Below are 20,212 nucleotides of genomic sequence, written 5' to 3' on the forward strand. Positions count from 1 at the left end.
CGCAATAATGCCGACTCTATGGATGTACATGATCTCCGTTAAATTATTATGTATACTAGCATTATTTCAAGCTATTTTCCTTTGTTTCACCATTTCATGCAATAAATTCTTAAAATATAACACCAAGTTTGAAAAATTTAATCATTTATTAATGTTTTTTTCACTTTATTTCCGAATTGGCCGTTTGCCACAAACACTTCTAATTAATTCACAAGCTCAACTGAAGTTTGTGCAAGAATAGAGTTGCCAAGTGTTAAAAATATCAAAAGTTATTTTTGCTGGAATTTTTATTATAATTTTTTTCTTTTGTGTGAAATGAGACTTGGTAACATAAAATATCAGGTAATTTCAAGGCCTATATTGGCCCTTGGGCAATATTTTTCAAGAATTTTGAGATGTCGAAGTGAAAGGAAAAAATAGAAAAGAAAATTAATATAAAATAACATATTCTCGTTTTACATTCTTTGTTAAAATTTTTGTTCCCTGTGTTGCTGACATTCATATACAAAATACCTAATGTTAAAAGAAAAGGCGAAAGATCCCTTCTTATGGTTCTTGAAAAATGTGAATTATAATATGGATGTTGAATAGATTAAAAGGTAAGATTTTTTTGTTGAAAACAAAATAAAACAATAATGTAGAACTAAGATAAGATTATGATTTCAGTTATATATCCCAGCTGCAACTTCTTGATTTAGAACACTACTTTTGTTGTCAATACCGCAAATATAAGTTCAGCTCATCGTAAATACCAAGGTATGTTTCTGTGGTTAATGCATTGGTACTCAGGCTATGGAACACGGTTAAACCGATTTTTTTCAAAATAATTAAAAAGAGAATGGACACAAAGAATTTTTCGAGGAAAATGGATCCCAAACCACTCGGCAATGGTCAAGGACTTTCGGTGACTAAACAAATACAAAACAAAAGAATTTAAGTTGTCATTTGTTCTAGAATATGGTAAGTTGAGGAGCACCATCGCTAATGTGGCTATGAATTTAGGGCCTAAACTCTTTGGTAGATCGAGATGAGATCGCTCATCTGCTGACCATGCATTTGGATAGTATAATGATTTTTAAGCCACACAATTTTACAAATTTCAGATTAGGCTTAAAAATTTACATACAGTTCTCTGTCTGCGTTGGAAAAGTGTTCTAGGAATATAGAATAAATTAATAGCCGACGGATTGGATTCTGGTGTCCAGACCTGGCGCCATAGGGTCAGTAAGCGCCATTTTATTTTTTTATATTTTTGGATACTACCCCAAATATTATAGCTCTGTTCCAGAATCAGCAAGAATCTTCTAATTTTGGATTTTTGGAAAAATTGATTATTGTATTAATTGTTTCCCATTTTTGCTTTTCTTTGACAGAACATGAGTAATTTCGGATCGAATAAATCCTAAAGCCCATTGAACATTGTGACCATGTTTTTACAAAACTAATATTTCAAAAGGGTGTTAAAAATCAGTTCACATTTAAGTAATTAAAAAGAGCATTGGTTTGACCAAACTTTTCATACCCTCCACCATATGGACAACTTAGGACATTTCTATGAGTACTTTTTTTAATTGAATAATTATCAAAAACTAGAAGAATATACAAGAAATGGGCGATTTCTTTAGAGTTTACTTTCAAAATGCCATAAAAACAAGTTAAAGAGCATCAATCGGTTTTCCCGACAGATCGATACCATTAGCGTTTATGCGTTTATTAAAATAAATTTTAACATGTTTTATTATTGTCCTTAGTCATATGTGCATATACTTTTTGAAAATGCTCAATTTTTTCGGAAGTTACCAGAAAAAGTGGGTCAACGTAATCCATATACATGATTTTTGAAGTAAATTGCTTATTTATTTCGCATGTATAAGAGTTATAATTATTGAAAATGGAAAAGAGAGGACCAATATATTATATCCTTATGTTACCTTATGTTTGTTTATTTAAAATATTCGTCCGTTGTGGGGGAGTTATCAAAAGGAAAGTTCATTCTATCCGTACCTTATACCTGATCTTGTGTGGGTAGAAATATTTGTGGTGGAGGTACCAGAAGGTGTGAGCCATTTTAACACCCATCTTGTTAAAATATTGCGATATGCGGAATTTAAAGAGAATCTGATAAATATTTTGCATATTATGAGCGTTTTGAATATTCCAAATTTTGACCCTTTGTGGGGAAGGAATTCAAAGGAATTATCCTATCTTCATATTGGATCTGGTTTTGGTAGAAATATTGGGATGTGCGTAGTTTGAAAATAATCGGATATTTATTTCGCATTTTATGAGCGTTTTGGTTATTCAAAATGTTAACCCTTTGTGGGGTAGGTGTCAGAAGGAGTGGTTCGATATACTCCATCTTTACACTAGAATTTGTATTTGTAAAAATATTGGTACTCGTGAATTTTTGAGAGAATCCGCAATTTGTGAGCGTATGGACTTTTGTGTGGGAGGTACTACAATTAGTTGTTCGATCTTTTCCAATCTCGCACCCGATCTTGCGGTAATGCGGCACGATATGCAAAGTTTGAACAAAATAAGATAATCCATTCTCTTCCTATGAAATTTTGTCCTTTTGTGGGGGAGGTACCAGAAGTATTGGACCTATGTTGCTCATCTCCGAATTCGATTTAAGTTCGACAAAAATATTACGACGTACCAAGTTTGGGCCGAATCGGACACTCCCTTCGAGAACTATCCTACGCACCAGCCAGACGGACGAACAGACATCGGTAAATCGACTCCAAATGTTCTGAAACGGATTTGGTACAAAGGTCAATACGGTCTAGCCATATGGCTGAACGTATAAAAAAGGGACGTTAAATTGTAGTCACATCGACTGGATTCAATTTTTTTTTTGTAAAAAATGTAGATTTAGCACTTCGAGTAAATCAAAACCGAAAATAATACTAATCCAATACACCAAGTGGTGGACCCATATTTCCGCCAATTACCAACGCCAATGTCTGTTAAAAATTTTGTACAAAACTTTTGATGATTTTGTCGAAAATTGCCAAATACTATGGAGGCTGTACTTAAACAGTGACCCTAATCATAAGACAAACTTGTTTGACTATTTCAGAGCTCTACATAAAATAAAGTAGATTCTATTTTGTTTTCAATAAACTGACAGATGGGCATAGCCCTTCATGGCTCTTCTAAACCTTTCACAAAAGTCCAATAATCTACAATGCAGTAACGAATATTAGATTGCTGCAATAAAATTTACATCAAACTTACATTAATTAATAAAATATACAATACTTTCAATCAATTTAGCCATTCGACTGATATTTTCCTACAAATCACAATAATGAAATTACTTACATTGTTGAGAATTGTTCATATTTAAAAGATCAATATTGACAAGATTCTGAGTAATCTATTTTTATGTATGTACTTTGAGTGAGTCACCCAAAAACTTGTGACAAACCTTAATATTCACACAGTCAGTCTCAAATGAACTAGAATAATATTCATACACATGACAATAACGTACAGTACAGCAGCTTAGAAATGCCTTGACCTAAACTTCCACTTAGAAATCATTGTTGGCACCACCACTGAAAAAATTTCACAATAATAAACACCGAAAAAATACTCAACGCAACACTTAACCATGGGAAATTTTTACGGCAGACAAAAGAAAAACAATTTTCGAATAAAAAGATTTTTATTTAAATTTGTAAACATGGACGGAATCTTGAATAATAAAAAAATACATATATACGTACTTATATACATACAAACAAATACCTATTGTCGCAAAAAATAAACTAAGACACAACTCGAACTGTTGACAGTTGTGAAAAGACAGACGCTAAGGTCATTTGATGCTGTTTGTATTCTAATCTTCGGTCGTTTCTTCAATGGAATGTATAATTCTAATAAAGATATGTATTAGATTCAAAGAATTTTGTACTTAAATGCTAAGTGGTCGTTTTGTTACTCGTTATTATTTGTATAAAGGGGGTTTCAAAAATATAATCAAACTATGCTTACAATACTATCTAAGGCACATTAAAATAAAAAACAAACATTACACAAAAACACTGCTGCTGCATTCTATTCGACAAAACTGTTGTAAAACGATTCGATTCGAGAAAAATATTAGAGATTAGAAAAAGATAAAATTGAGAAGAAATGCATGTAGTTTTGCGCTCTGGAGGGTACCTTCATTGTATGTTTGTGCAAAATTCCGCCAACAGCTAGCTCATGTCGTTATTGGCTGGCTGGCTGGCTGGCTGACTGACTGCTGCCTTGCTGATATGATTCATCTGCATTCAACATTGAGGAGCCCCAACATCATTTGAATTAAGTGATTTTTTGCATGATTATTAAATTAATTCGATCGACATGCAATAATTATTATGTAATTACTAAGGTCTGCTACATTCATTCGTTGTCTTTGCTCGTACTACTTTGTTTGTATGGTATGGACGGAGGAGAAGGCGGAGATGTGAGCTTAGTTAGGTCACCACCTTGTAAAGCTGCCGCTGTTTTAAAAGTTCTACGATCAGTCTTAACTGGAATGTATTAATGAGATGCTATCTTCACTGGCGCAATAATGTAGATATGTATGAGCATAAGTACCAACTGGTAGTGTTGTAAGCTGGAGGGAGTTGAGGTTTTGTTTTTTGTTTGTTTTTCTTCAGATACTTGGAATGGTTGGTTGTCTTGATTGAGAATATAATTTAAGAGTAAATGGAATGAGAAGATTTTGAAAACGTGAAGTACCTCTGTTTAGCTTATAATCCTGAGGATACATATTTGTAGTAGTTGCCTTCTTTTCAATGGGTGGGATGCAAATGACTTCTTAATGTTGTATGCATTTGTTTTACATTTGGTTATTGTTGTCCTTCGTTACTTTCCACCGTGCATCATTTCAAATCTGGTCTGCGACTCCTTAAACAATGTCCTTTTGCGCTTTTGTACATAGCACTCGGTGAGAAACAATGTACCAGCTACCAGAGCTGTTACTGCACCCACACAGGCCAAAATGAATGACCAACCAAACCAGTTGTTGGCATGTTCAGGCATCCAATTGTTACGATTACCCAATGAAGCAAATATGATGACCGCCAAACTGGCACACACGCCAGCTCCAAGCACCGTAAATCCAATGGCTCGTATCAGCTTGACGAAATGCTTTTGATCTGGCCCTGCACACAAAAAGAACACCAACACACCTATAGCCGACACCAACATTCCCACGAAGGCCAGCGTAAAGAAGAACTGTGTTGCAATCATGAAGCCAGGCAGCAAGAAACCACGTATTTCATCGTAGCCCGTTGTAAATGGATCGTAGACCCATCTGCAGCCCACAAAGAAACGCCGCTGACTATCGTCATTTACATCGGGCAGCGAACGGAAACAATGCACCCACAAGCCCAAACGTTCCAGTTTGGCTCCAGTAATACGATAATCACTTACCAGCCAGCTGGGTGTGGCAAAGGCAATTGCTATGAAACCAAATGCCAGCACAAAAAATCCCACGCCACAGCTTCCAGACAGCGTTCTGCGTTTCATATTGACGGAGGGTATGAATTCGGGGGCTATATGGTCCTGGGAATGTTGTCGGGCTATATGTGATGCTTTTTGCATTCCTTTGTAGAAGTCTTCTGTGTTGTGTTATTGTATTTGCGTCTTCTTCTGTCAATTGACAAATAAAAAATAAAGGTGTTGCTAGCGATGGCATGTGTGTGATAATTTCGATGACATCGCAATGCGATTGCAGTGTTATCGATTGTTCGACTACTATTTAAAACGTCTTTAGATTGTGTGAAGTGTAATGTAATATCACTACAAATGTATAAAATTACTAGCTCTGCATTTTCTGTAATTTACCTTGTCAAATTTTAATGGAAAAATGAATATAGATTTTGACAATGAGATGCTGTTAAATGCATAAATTTGAAAAAAAAAAATGTAAAGATATGATTACATGACTTTACCTTCTGAGTTCTACCATGGTTTTACAATTATTAGTTATACAATTTTTAATTTAAACACCGTTCCAGAATACGAAAAGCTAGAAAAACTTGCTGGCAAAATGAGATCAGCACATATATTGTCTTCTCTTTTGAGCTGCTATCAGATGACATGGGTTTTAAATATGTGCTGTCAATTACCCTACCAACCTCTTTGTTGTGCCAAATTCTGGCATTTTTATTAATTAATATTAATTTGGTCATTCTCGTGGTACAATAAAAAGGTTATTTAGAGCTACCAGCTGATTAAATTTTTTTCAGAGTGTGCCCGACTTCTGACAATTTTGTGTATTTATTTATTGTTTTGAAAAATAAAAACAAAATATTTTTAAAATCAATGAAGATATTAACCAGTTTAGCTATAAAATTTAAATATTGGACACTCGGGATCAAATTTTTTAAATAAAATCCAGGTACTTCATTCATCTTTCGCTTTATTTAAGTCATTTCAAAAATGAGATCAAATGTGAAATAAATTGCAAACAACTTGTTGCACATAATTTTGAATAATTCTGACAGGAAGCGGGCATAGCTTCAGTGCTGTATTTCTATAGATTTATGAAGCTGTTCTACCTCTTTATTGTACCATGGTCATTTCGTTTGTAAGAATAAAATTCTAAGTCGATTTAACCATGTCCGTCTATCTATTTGACGTAGATCTGTAAAATTTGGCATAAAAATTTTTATTGTGTCTAGAATGGTTGAATTGAAAATGAACTATATCGGACTATATCGTTTTGGTATAGCCTCCATATACCTCTCGATATTTTGTAGTTTGATGATTTTTGCCGTATTTTTTCACGGATTTGTCTAATAAATAGTATCTGTTACTCGTATCGGGTTGTAGCTCCAGTGGATGATCATTGTATGTATAGGTACATATCATGGTAGAAGAATATAGGTAGACGCATCGACTCAGCTGCTGGGACAATGAACTGTTAAACCAATTTTGGAATTGAAAATGTTGAATGAAAAATTATTTCAATTTGTAAAAATTGTTGAAAAGCCTCCTAATGACGTCGTATGAGAAAACATATAAAAATCTACTTATATTTGAAAAGAACTATAAACTTTTTGATATATCAATGTTCCCATGTGTTGATGCATCTACCTGTATTTTTCTACCATGGGTACATATAGGGGTATACAATTCACGATATTCTGTATTTTGATAATTTTTGCTACATTTTTCTACGGATTGGCTTAGAAATTGGCATCTGTAGTTCATAATGGGTCTAGCTCCGGTGGCAGAACATTGAATATCTAGGTCTATGGTTTCTTACAGCACACATATAACTGTACCCGCCGATATTAGGTATTTGGATAATCCTAATCACATTTACCTACGAAATTATTTCAAATTTGGTATTTAAGAAGTTTTTTTAAATGACAATACTTGAAGTATAAAATTGTATATATAAGTCGGCGTTGGTATGACCCCATTTAATGGCCTCACCAACATTATGGTTTTTTGAAAAGTTTGACTGCATTGTCCACTGAACCACGATATTAAAGGTATTTTTAGTTAAAATGTAACACGATTGAATTTTAATACTTTTATATAAAAATGTTTTCCTCACCTAATGGTGGATGGTATTAAAAGTTCGGGCTGGCCGAACTTAACGTTTTTACTTGTTACTGGGTCAAACATTTATTGGAACATCTAATAATACGGCTTGAGAAAAACAATCTATGTAAACGTGGTGTAATTTAAGTAGACTTTTGTGGCATTTTATATGCCACTTTAACTTAACAAGCGCCATCTGTTTACTAAAATGTGTTACTAGAATTATTGCGATGTCTTTTCATTATGTATACCAAAGATGATTGTTGTGAAACGTTATATTTAACTTTTTCGTGATCGGTGACACAAACCAACAATGATTAAGGTAAGAAGAAGCATTACAGTTTACATTGTTGTCGTTAGAGGATAGAAAATATTTCATTTAAATAAAATTGTAAACAGGGCATGTTTGAATTGAAAACAAATATTAGAACAGTGTTTGCAATATTTAAGGTTAGTAGTCTGATGCTGCCATTCAATATGTCTCTCAGGATTTTAAGATTTTAACAACTAATAGATAGAAGGAACCATGTTTTTCTTATCGAGATTGCCAGACAGACAGCTTTAGACATTCCAGCTTCATCTATGATACTTTTGGATATACTGTTCCAGAAACCTTTGCCAGCGTTTAATTCTTTGTCGATTTAGACATTTACATCTATTGTCATTATTATGTTGTGATTTTCCCTCTTTTGTTATTTTATTTTGAAATACATGCGTAATAGGAACTTATCCGTGAGAATGGCAATAGAATCAAAGCCATTATGGGGTCGATGGGAAATAAATATTTCCATTCATTTTCAAAATTGACCTCAATGAATAAAACTAATTTATAGAGTTTTGAAAGGTTAGAATTTGTAAAATATTCAAAATTCTTAATTCTATTCATATTTTTTTTAGAATGTATATGAAACTTTCTTGTTTCAAACTTAGCATGATTCAGGTCACAACAAAACAAAGCTAGAATACAAGACATAAATAATTGGCTTAGCTTAGAAAAAAAAAGAAACATTTGACGCAAAAAATAAATGGGCGTTGTCGATAGACAGCTTGGTTTCAACAAAACCTAAAATTAACATATTATTATTTTTTGTGTTTTTTAACAACGAGTGGGTGTCAAATGTTGAGAGGGCAAATGTGGAAGTGTCAACAATGCCATATTTATTTAGATCATAATCATGATAAGAATAATAATCTAAATGCATTTTCAGAAATGCAAACTAGCATGACATCATGTTCTATTTCTAAACAAATTATTATTCAAAATCTTAACTACTTTCACTTATGTCCGTATTTCGTTTCTATCTTTTCTAAAATATTTTAATGAATGCTTTTTCTTTTTATGTTCTTTCTATGCTGCTTTGACATTTCACGACAAAGTGCAGAAATAATCAAAATTATGAGAATTTCATAAGACCCGGTTTTTGGCTTGCATAAATTTCCAGAACCTTAATAAAATAATAATTTATAATAGAAGATTTTTTTAAAATATTTTAATAGTTTTTTTTCGAAAACCTGTGCTGTCAAATTATATTGTTATTTGGCATTTCACATCATTGTCAGTCAATTAAATGCTTTTGTTATTTTTTGTTTTTAATTGATTTTAAATAGTTAATAACTATTTTATGGTTTTGGTAGAAAATGCTTTGACGCAAATAAAGATATTCAAAATTTGAAATTGTGGAGGTTTTTTTAGATTTATTTCACAAAAGGATTTTTCTTTGGCCTTTCTGAGTTGAAAAATGAAAGTCGCATAAAACGTATTTTTTGACAGAAAAAAACTTGTTAAAATTTTAAAAATATTAGGACTTTAGAATTCACTCAAATAATTGTCTTTCAAAATCCATAATTAACGATTTTGAAGACTCTCTCATATAATTGTCATTCAAAACTCACGATAAGGCTTTCAGTAGTACCTTAAAAATTGGCGAAAAATTCATGATAAGGGATTTTTTAAAATCCTTTTGAAAAGCCAAGGATCAGTCCCTCAAAAATTGTCTTCAAAATTCACGATATGGTTTTCGAAAAATGTCTTTTAAATATCTTAAAAAGCCACGACGATAAAAATTCATTTCAAAACTTATCATAGATTTTTCAGAAGTACTTTAGAAAAACCTTGAACAAAAATTCTTTAAAAATTCACGTTTACAGCCTCCAAGGGCCTTGGCAAAAATTCTTCAAAAATCCACGTTTACAGCCTCCAAGGGCCTCGGCAAAAATTCTTTAAAAATCTACGTTTACAGGCTTGAAAAGAATATTCTTTAAAAATCCACGTTTACAACTTCCAAGGTTTTTGAAAAATATTCTTAAAAAATTCACGTTTACAGCTTCCAAGGGCCTTGGCAAAAATTCTTTAAAAATCCACGTTAACAGCATTCAAGGTCCTTGAAAAACTTCTTTAAAAATCTACGTGTACAGCATTCAAGGGCCTTGAAAAAGTTCTTTAAAAATTCACGTTTACAGCCTCCAAGGGCCTTGGCAAAAATTCTTTAAAAATCTACGTTTCTTAGGGACCTTAAAAAATCTTTAAAAATCCACTTTTAGGGACCTTATAAATATTCTTTAAAAATCCACTTTTAGGGACCTTAAAAATATTCTTTAAATATCCACGTTCATCGTTCTAAGGGACCTTAAAAAATATTCTTTAAAAATCCATGTTTACAGATTTCAGGACCTTAAAATATATTCTTTAAAAATCCATGTTTACAGCTTTCAGGACCTTAAAATATATTTTCTAAAAATCCATGTTTACAGCTTTCAGGACCTTAAAATATATTCTCTAATAATCCATGTTTACAGCTTTCAGGACCTTAAAATATATTCTTTTAAAAACTCACGTTCATCGCTCTAAGGGACCTTAAAAAATATTCTTTAAAAATCCATTTTTACAGCTTCTAAGGGCCTTGAAAAGAAAATTCTTTAAAAATCCATGTTTACAGCTTCTAAGGGCCTTGAAAAGAAAATTTTTTAAAAATTCACGTTTACAGCTTCTAAGGGACTTGAAAAGAAATTTCTTTTAAAATCCACGTTTACAGCTTCTAAGGGCCTTGAAAAGAAAATTCTTTCAAAATCCACGTTTACAGCTTCTAAGGGCCTTGAAAAGAAAATTCTTTAAAAATCCACGTTTACAGCCTTCAAGGGCCTTGGCAAAAATTCTGTAAAAATTTACGTTTACAGCTTCTAGTTTATCGCTCTCAGGGACTTTGAAAAATTCTTTAAAAATCCAAGTTTACAGCTTCCAAGGGCCTTAAAAGAGTATTTTTCTAAAATCCACGTTTACAGCTTCCAAGGGTATTGAAAAATATTCTTTAAAAATCCACCTTTATCGCCATCAGGGGACTTGAAAAATATTCTTTAGAAATCTATATTTATCGCTCTCAGGGACCTTGAAAAATATTCTTTAAAAATCCATGTTTACAGCTTCCAGGACCTTTAAATATATTCTTTAAAAAACCATGTTTACCGCTCTTAGAGACCTTAAAAAATATTCTTTAAAATTCCACGTTCATCGCTCTAAGGGACCTTAAAAAATATTCTTTAAAATTCCACGTTCATCGCTCTAAGGGACCTTAAAAAATTTTCTTTAAAAATCCATGTTTACAGCTTTCAGGACCTTAAAATATATTCTTTAAAAATCAGGGGCCTTGAAAAATGTTCTTTAAGAATCCACTTTTGAAGCTCTGAATTTATAAAAAAATGTTTTAAAAATGCGCGTTTAAAACTCTGATTTTATTTATCGCTCTCAGGAAGTTTAAAAATCCACATTTAAAGCTAAAATTTTACTTAAAAGATGTTTTAAAATTCCACGTTAAAGTTCTGATTTTATTAAAAAAAATGTTTTAAAAATCCATGTTTATAGTTGTTATGGCCCCTGAAAAATATTTTTAAAAAAAATTTAAAATCCACCTCTGATGGTCCTTGAATTTATTTTTATAAATTCACATTTATGACTCTGATGGTTATTAAAAATATCTTTTAGAAATTATTTTAAAAATCCAGGTTTATAGTTCCGATTGTTCTTTAAAGTCCTTGAAAAGGATTTCCCTAAAAATAGTTTTGAAAAATTTTCCATAACTTTAAATTCGACTCAAGAGGAATTTGTTCTTTGGAGTGAGCGATATTCTCATTTCGAAAAAAAATATTCTTTCACCAAAAACTGCAACTTATTTTAAAATAACCTTGAGACCTCTTGTATTGATCATGTGCTAGAAATTCAAATTCTGCAAAAGAAAAAAAAAAAATGATGAAAATGTTCGTATATTTTCTTTCTGAGAACTCTTTGTGGTTTTATTCCAATGCACATAGTCAATTTCGTATGTAAATTGCACCCTCAATTCTCCTTCCCTTGTCTCTCACACTTGATATCAATATGTGCGTATGTGTAACTCAAAAAATTATCTAAGTTTACCCACTGACACATAAAACGTTAAGGTTTATTATAAAACACTTTATCATTTCAATCGAATTCATGCTGTGGTCTAACACATATTTGTGTTCCACACACCCACCTTAATTTGAACTTAAGAAGCATTTTATTAATAAAAAACTCGAAAACCAAAAATCAAATACTGTCCCTGAGTGATTGGAATTTTGCAGAAATATTGATTGTTTCTGTCGAGAATGCCTTATAGCAACCACAAAATAATGAATGAAATATTATTTTACGAATATTTAACATTGACACTCCGCATTCTCAGACGGCTGGCTATGAATTGGCACAATGGTTGATTGGTTGGTCGGTTGGTATTAATCAAGCTCATACCAGATCAATAAGTTATTTATCAAGCAAAATATTATTTGTTGTGAACAAAAGAATGATAACAAAATATGCACACAAACAGACAGACATACATTTATATGCATATTGAGATTTTGGATATGTGATGGTCTTCACATTACTATATATATGCAGATTGCTTGATCAAAAAAGATTAAGGCGAAAATCTTTTTGATGAAATTAATATTGAGAAAAATAAGACTCGGCCTGTAAAGCCTAAATCGTATTGAGTATAGGAAAATCGGAAAGAATTTTTAAACAATAAATAATGTATCTATGAAATTAACATTAATTTCTCGGAGATGGGAGACCATTCTCAGTGGCAAAAGCAATCGAGAAATAACTAAGAAAATAACAATCATTTGTTAGACAGATTTATCTCCTTAGCCTATGATTCTGCGATCAAAAGATATTGTTTGCATTATTTACATATTGAAAAAGAAGAGAAAATTAAAAAAAAAAAATTGACTTTTGGCAAATTGTTCTTTTAAAAATATTCTTATATTAAAAGTTTTTTCAAGAGCACAGACCACATTTTTTGACCAGAAAATCTTAAAACCATTCTTGGAGAAAATCCCCAATTTTTGTGAAAAACAATAATTCTTGAGAAATTAAGATTTTAAGCTAGGCGGCTCTTACAACAAATTTCTTGCAAATATCCCTGATTTTTAGTCAGGAAGTCCTCAAAAAACCTTAAAAATCGTTAAAAAAAATAATCTTTAAAAACCAAAAATGGTTGGCCCATATGTTGTAAGGAACCTTTTACTTTTTTTTACTAATAAACCCAATTTTTTGGTTTGGAAGCCTTCAAAAAAAGAAGATGTTATTAAAAAGTTTGATCAAAGGGTTATAGCAAACTTATAAAAAATTGAATACATGTTTGTTTGTTCAGAGATTCGTAATGAAAATGAAGTTGAGGGAGATTTTGACTTGGATTGAAAACGTGTTAAATTATCATCTAGAAAAACAAATACATAATTTTCCTTGTAATTCAAAAAATTTCGAATGTAATTTTCTCAAAAGCTATTTAACCTAGATATATGGTTTATTCTGAAATTTAAAGTAGAATTTTGTGTAGAATATTTGTTCTTTTGACACCTCCTATATCGAAATTTTATGTTATTTTATATTATATTAAAAATTTATTAAAAAAAAAAATAGAAAATTTTTTTTTTTGGGAATATTGATTTAAATTTACTGTGGAATCTTGGATCTGCGGTGAACCTAGAGATTTCTTTTTTTTAATTATTTATAGTGAAATTTGATGAAGAATACTTTTGTCTGTGTTGTCAATCTAGTAAAATAATGCTTTATAGGAGATTTTTGCATAAGCTCATTTTTTTTTAAACACATGAATTTCTGGCGTTCAGAAAAGATTTAGACTTTTGACATCTTTTATGACCTATTGCACAATTTTATGACAAATAATTTTGTAGAATATTTTGACTTGCTACGATTCTGTTTAAAGGGAACTTTGATCCTTTTTTGAAAATATAGTTAAATATTTTCCAAAAAGGATCGAAAATACCATTTTTTGACTCGATTGAGGGTTGACCAAAATTATCCTCGTGTTTTTATACGAAATATTGAATCTTAATTCAAAAAATTCCAAAGATGTGAAAGACGGGGGAACATAAGAGAGGGCAACTCTTATGTTTTGGTTGGTGGACTAAAATATAAATTTTTTTGAAAATTTCGACATTTTGTGGGGGAGGAGTGGACCGATATTGCCCATCTCCGAACTCGATCTAAGTTTGACAATAATATTACAATGTACGAAGTTTGGATCAAATCGGATACTCCCTTCGAGAGTTATCGTGAGCGCCAGCTAGAAAGTCGGACGGACAGTGCTAGATCGACTCCAAATGTCCTTAAAAGAGTTTGGTCCAAAGAAACTTAGGGTCTCAAATCGTTATTTCGATGAGGTACGTTTTAGCCGTATCAAAGGATATATACCCTTTCTAGCCATATGGTTGAAGGTATAAAAAATTAATGTTAAAATTTTGCCATTTATAGAGGAGGTACTAGAGGAACATATATCATCTTCACTCCAGATCTAATATTGACGGAAATATTGGCATGTGGGAGGTTTAAAGAGAATTTTTAATTTTTGTGGTGGAGACTCTAGAAGGATTGGACCGATATATATTGTCTATCTACGAACTCGGGCTAAGTTTTGTAAAACTGTTTATAAACAAGTAAAAATGTAGCTAATACATTTAGAAGGAACTTGAAACTTCTCAAAAAAACATCCAAAATTAAAATCTTTATATGTGAGCTACACGTAGACTTGGACCTGCCTGGACAATTTTCTGTCATAGTTTGTGGTACCCATTACTTCAAATACGACATTTGAAATAATTTCGGTGAATAATGTCGCTAATATCATCAAAATACCGAATACCGGAAGGTAGCGTTATATGGGAGCTATACGAAAACGTGGACCGTGGACGATAGACAATATTCTATCATAGGTAGTAATACCCATTAGCAACTTCAAGTACGAAATTTGAAACAATTCCGGTAAAAATGTCGCTGATATCATCAAAATGCCGAATATCGGGAGGTACAGTTATAGGTAGGGCTATACGAAGACGTTGTCTTGCATGGACAATTTTCTGTCATAGGTTGTAGTACCCGTTACGAACTTCAAAAACGAAACCGAATTTAGGGAGTCCCGTTATATGGGGGTTATACGAAGACCTGGACCTGCATAGACAACTTTCTGTCGTATGCTGTAGTACCCATTACCAACTTCAAATAGGAAATTTGAAACAATTCCGGTAAATAATGTCGATAAATCATTAAAATACCGAATAGCGGAAATACTTGAACCTGTATAGAATACTATAATACGAATACTTGGACCTGAATACACAATTTTCTGTCATAGTTTGTAATACCCATTAAGACATTAAAGTACGAAAATTGAAAAAAATCCAAAATACCGAATTAAGAGATGTACCGTTGTATGGTGGCTACGCGAAGACTTGGAACTGCATATACAATTTTCTGTCATTTTTGTGGTGGAAGTACTAGAAGGATTGGACCGATATTGTTAATCTTCGACGGATATTGTTAATCTTCTACGAAAATGTGGGCCGACATGGCCCATTTACGTACATTCTTTATTCTTTGGAATCTCTAACCTTAGTATTTCGAGGTGTTACTAACGGAATGACAAAGTTAATGTTCATATGGTGGATAACAATATAACAATATTCTTATAAAACTTAGTTCGAACTCTAAGGTGGACAATATTGATCCAATTTTTTGGTATCTCCAAAAAAAAAGTAAAAACTTTAGACCAGTCGATTTAGAAAAATGTTTGTATCTTCCGCATAAAAAGTGACAAATACACATTTTGACATTCGTTGTGATATTTGACATTTGTGAGGAAAAAATAAGTTCGTGTACAAAACTCCACCCAAAACTTTATTAAAGTCTTTGTTCTATATGCTAAAGCAATAGTAAAGCTGTTTCATTGCTCTGGGAATATTCTTTAATATTGGACATGTTTTAATAACAAACACACACATAGAGATCTACGTATGTGTACCGGCCGAAGGATGTTATATGCGTATGGAGAAGAAAGAAGAATTAAGAATGTTCAGAGTTGACTTTATTAAATCATTGTTATGATATGCTTATCAAGGTCACACAGACATACATGTAGTATGGTCATAGCCGTTTAATGTGTGTGGTGTGAATTTGCTCTATGCAAATTACACACACACATATATATGAATATAGGCAACTACTTTAATGCCTGAGGTGTGAAATGTTTTATTTTTCGGTAATTCGGTTTATTTGTCAATATAGCCAAATGTAGAACAATAAAGATTTTCGCACCTTAGATTTTTGTTAGGGGAGACATACATACATATTTTAAGTTTTAATTGTATGTATATTATATTGTAAAATTATATATGCTTAAATCGTAAAAAAGACGGACAAAGCAATTTCAAAATTTAAATTTAAAATTGCCTTGATTATGAAAACTGGAATTCATTAATGAAAATTCTATGAGAATACTAGTTTCAAATTTTCAATTATCATTTTTCGTTTTTTTCCAAACCAATGAGAAACCAACAAAACATTATCGATTTCAAATTACCTTCATAACTTAGTAGGAAATTGCATAAATTCGCAATAAATTACGTAGCCTATTAACACCATATTTTTTTTTTTTAACAGAATTTACTCTATTTTATTTATTAAGTGACTAATATTGCAAAGAATTTTGGAATTCACAAATCCACAAAAGAGACCTTGATCTTGTGGTTGTTTGTGTGTTTTTCCAATTTTGGAAATAATAATAATTTACTACAAATTAGATCATTTTGAGTGAGTGAGCGAGTGACTGAAGTGTCAACAGCACGAAACAGAACAGAGACAGACATACATACATATGTACATATATGGAAAGTACATTTACGGCAAATGCCGTGGCGTGTCACCAATTTTCAAATAATTTTTTGAAGATGATATGGAAATAAAAGTAAGGCATAAATTATGGGCATTCGAATGTGACCAAACAGGTTCTTGAATGTGTTAACAGAATGGGTATACATAAGATTATGTGTGGTTTTTTGTTCTAGATGGCTAAGGTCTGCCTTTTGAAACTATAGGCTGAAAAAAGTTTTTTAATTTTCCAAATGAGTAAAATGCAAATAGTGTTATTAATAATAACAAGTAGAAAAGCCGTAAGTTCGGCCGGGCCGAACTTTGAATAGTCTCCACCATTTGGAACTAATTTGGAAAGTATAAAAAAATAAAATCCGTTAAAAATTTTGTAAAAATCTTAAAAACACAAAATATAGCCGTTATAATGGCATCTGTACGAAGACGTGGATCTGCATAAGCAACTTTTGTCATTAGCCATTACAATATTCAAATACGAAACTTGAAAAAAACAGCCTGTGAATAATGTCGCTAAAATCATCAAAATAGCGAATATCGGGAGGAACCTTTATATCGGGGTTATACGAAGACATAGATCTGCATAGTCAATTTTCTGTCACAGGCTGTAGTACCTACTGGGAACTACAAATACAAAATTTTAAACAATTTCGGTTAATATTGTACCTAAAATCGTCAAAATACCGAATATAGATATGTACTGATATATGTGGCCTATACGAAACCTTGACCTGCAAAGACAATTTTCCCGTATAGACTGTAGTTACCATTACGAACTCTAAATACGACATTTAAAACAACTCCGGTGAATCATGTAGCTAAAATCTTCAAAATACCGAATATAGGGAGGTACCGTTATACCGGGGTTATACGAAGACCTGGACCTGCATCGACAATTTTCTGTCACAGGCTGTAGTATCCATTACCAATTTCAAATACCAAATTTGAAGCAATTCCGGTGAATAATGCCGCTAAAATCATAAAAATGCCAAATATCAGGAGGTACCGAATATAGGGAGGTACCGTTATACCGGGGTTATACGAAGACCTGGACCTGCACAGACAATTTTCTGTCATAGGCTGTAGTATCCATTACGAATATCAAATACCAAATTTGAAACAATTTCAGTGAAAAATGTCGCTAAGATCATCAAAATGCCGAATATAGTGGGGTACTGATATATGTGGCCCATACGAAGACCTGGACCTGCATATACAATTTTCTGACAGAGACTGTAGTTTCCATTGCGATCTCTAAATACGAAATTTGAAACAACTTCGCTGAATAAAGTCGCTAAAATCGTCAAAATATCAAATATCGGGGGTACCGATGTAGGTGGACCTAAAAAGGGTGAGATAAAAATCTGCAGCAATATCAAACACCATAACTTTTACATATTTTATTTATATTGAATGAAAAAAAAAAATGCCGGAAATAGAATATTTTCGCGATAATATTCGGCATTTATTCTGATGCCACAGTCGATAAAAACGAACGGAGAGCGACCATCGGCTGCCCACACCAACACTATGTCCGGCGCTTGAGTTCTGGTGGCCAACCGAAGGTGCACATTTCCAGCTGACCTCTTTGGCAAGTAAACACTATAATTTTGTTTGTTTACAAACTGCTGGGCAACGAATGTTTTCTCATCGGAGAAAGCCAAATTCGGCAGTTCACCACTTTCGGTCAAGCGAAGCAACTCTTTAGCTCTTTTGGATCTATTTTCTTTCTGTTGCGGTGTAAGTTCTTGCAATTTTTGAAATTTCAATGCCTTTACCCCGAGCTCATTTTTCAATATTTGCCGAATGGAATATTACGATATGTTCAGCTCAAGAATCATTTTTCGACCAATGCGAAGCGGGTTTCGATTAAGTCACTCCTTTACTATTCGAACCATTTCTGGTGATGTTGCTGTTTTCTTCCGTCCACTTCCTTGACGTCGGGCTACGATAAAAGTATCACGGTAACGAGCGATAATACGAGACACAAAAGATTTATTCACATTTAAATGCTGGAGTGCTCTAACGATAGCCACTTGTGGTTTTCAAGCCAAATATAAAGAAATCACACTATCACGCTTTTCATCAAAATGCTTTTCGTTCGCTTGTAATCAATATAATGAGTTGTCGCTGGAAAAATTGTAATAGCTGTCAGAAGAGTGGCTTAGAAATGACAGCAGTCTGATGTTGGTCGCAGTTTTTTCATCTCACCCTGTATATACTTTGTAATGTCTAAAATTATTATTTTGATGAGTTACAAACGGAATGACGAACTTAATATACCCTCTATACTATGTATGGTGGAGGGTATAAAACCCAACTTTTTGTACTTTAAGACATCTGTACTTTCCCACCTTCGATTCTAAATTCATGTAAAATTGCCAAGATTTAGAGTAGATACATTTCATAACTTTTGTATTCCGAAGAATGCCAAGAGTAATTTATTATCAAGACACGCTTCAAAAGAAATATTGTTCTGAAATTCCAAGCATGTGTTCACCTGAAGATAATCTTGTACATCCATATTTGTTTAAATAAAACAACAAGCAAACAATTTATACAATATGGTTCGGTCAACAATGTACATTGCTGTTTCAAAGGAATTTCCGTGTGAATGAAAAAGCCCCTAATTAGGATGCCACAGATAGCAATGTATCTCATTTAAGATTTAAGATAATCTACATCAACATGGTCTGTATCGGAATTAAGTTGAAATATAATATTAAATGAAATCATAATTTTTATTTAGAAACATATTCGTATGAAGCGACGGTTGCAAGAAATCTGTCGAATTGTTGATGTTGTCATTCGTAGTATCACATATCAATTAATTATTAATACAATATAAATTAATTTAAAAGTGTGAGTAGAAAGAGGTGTTATATGCGCAGTACATAGTATTATTATCGGAAATCATGTTATTGTCTCCCCTAAAAAAGATTATGGCATCTCATTAATCATGTGTGAGAACTTAATGGGGTGTCGTTATTCGTTTTATGTCCAATTTAATATTTTGCAGATTGTGACGTATGACGAGGAACGGTTATTTTAGTCAGAACAAAGAAAAAAGGACTTGAGGACACCGAAAAATAGGTGTTGGAAAGTGACACAGTAGGGTATGTACTTTGCTTGGGTTTTTTGCAGAGAATTAGAAAATATCAGTCCATTTTACGACAGATCTGTCTATGGCGCCCAACATTCGCTTACTCGAATATTGCGTTTTTGAAGTGTACATATTATGACCCAACAAAAAAAATGTTGGACGTAAGAACTACTTTCCGTATTACTAGTAGTGATAACATACCACATATCCTCTGCTCTACCAGTATCTCAAAAATAATGACATTGATAATAATGTTTAGTAACCCCTGCATTACCAATAGGCGTTAAGTTATACCCAAAAAATAGACAAGGCAAAATAACTTATTTTTATACCCTCCACCATGCATAGTATGGAGG

General features: G+C 32.5%; 1 protein-coding gene across 1 annotated transcript; it reads right to left on the reverse strand.

Annotated features, from left to right (window-relative positions):
• Positions 1-3,654: 3,654 nt before the first annotated feature.
• On the reverse strand, positions 3,655-5,689 carry LOC131801239 (transmembrane protein 182-like). Its single transcript, XM_059119653.1, has 2 exons — positions 4,738-5,689; positions 3,655-4,676 (listed from the first exon to the last, which is right to left on the reverse strand). The coding sequence occupies exon 1, from the start codon at positions 5,602-5,604 to the stop codon at positions 4,864-4,866; it is 741 nt and encodes a 246-aa protein (XP_058975636.1). The 5' UTR covers positions 5,605-5,689; the 3' UTR covers positions 3,655-4,676; positions 4,738-4,863.
• Between the last annotated feature and the right edge of the window lie 14,523 nt (positions 5,690-20,212).

This window comes from Musca domestica, unplaced genomic scaffold (assembly GCF_030504385.1).
Source record: "Musca domestica strain aabys unplaced genomic scaffold, Musca_domestica.polishedcontigs.V.1.1 15, whole genome shotgun sequence".
NCBI classification, from domain to species: domain Eukaryota; kingdom Metazoa; phylum Arthropoda; class Insecta; order Diptera; family Muscidae; genus Musca; species Musca domestica.

Bases quoted from the DNA above. Each gene is read 5' to 3' on its own strand.
- LOC131801239 (XM_059119653.1), bottom strand. From the start codon at position 5,604: ATGCAAAAAGCATCACATATAGCCCGACAACATTCCCAGGACCATATA.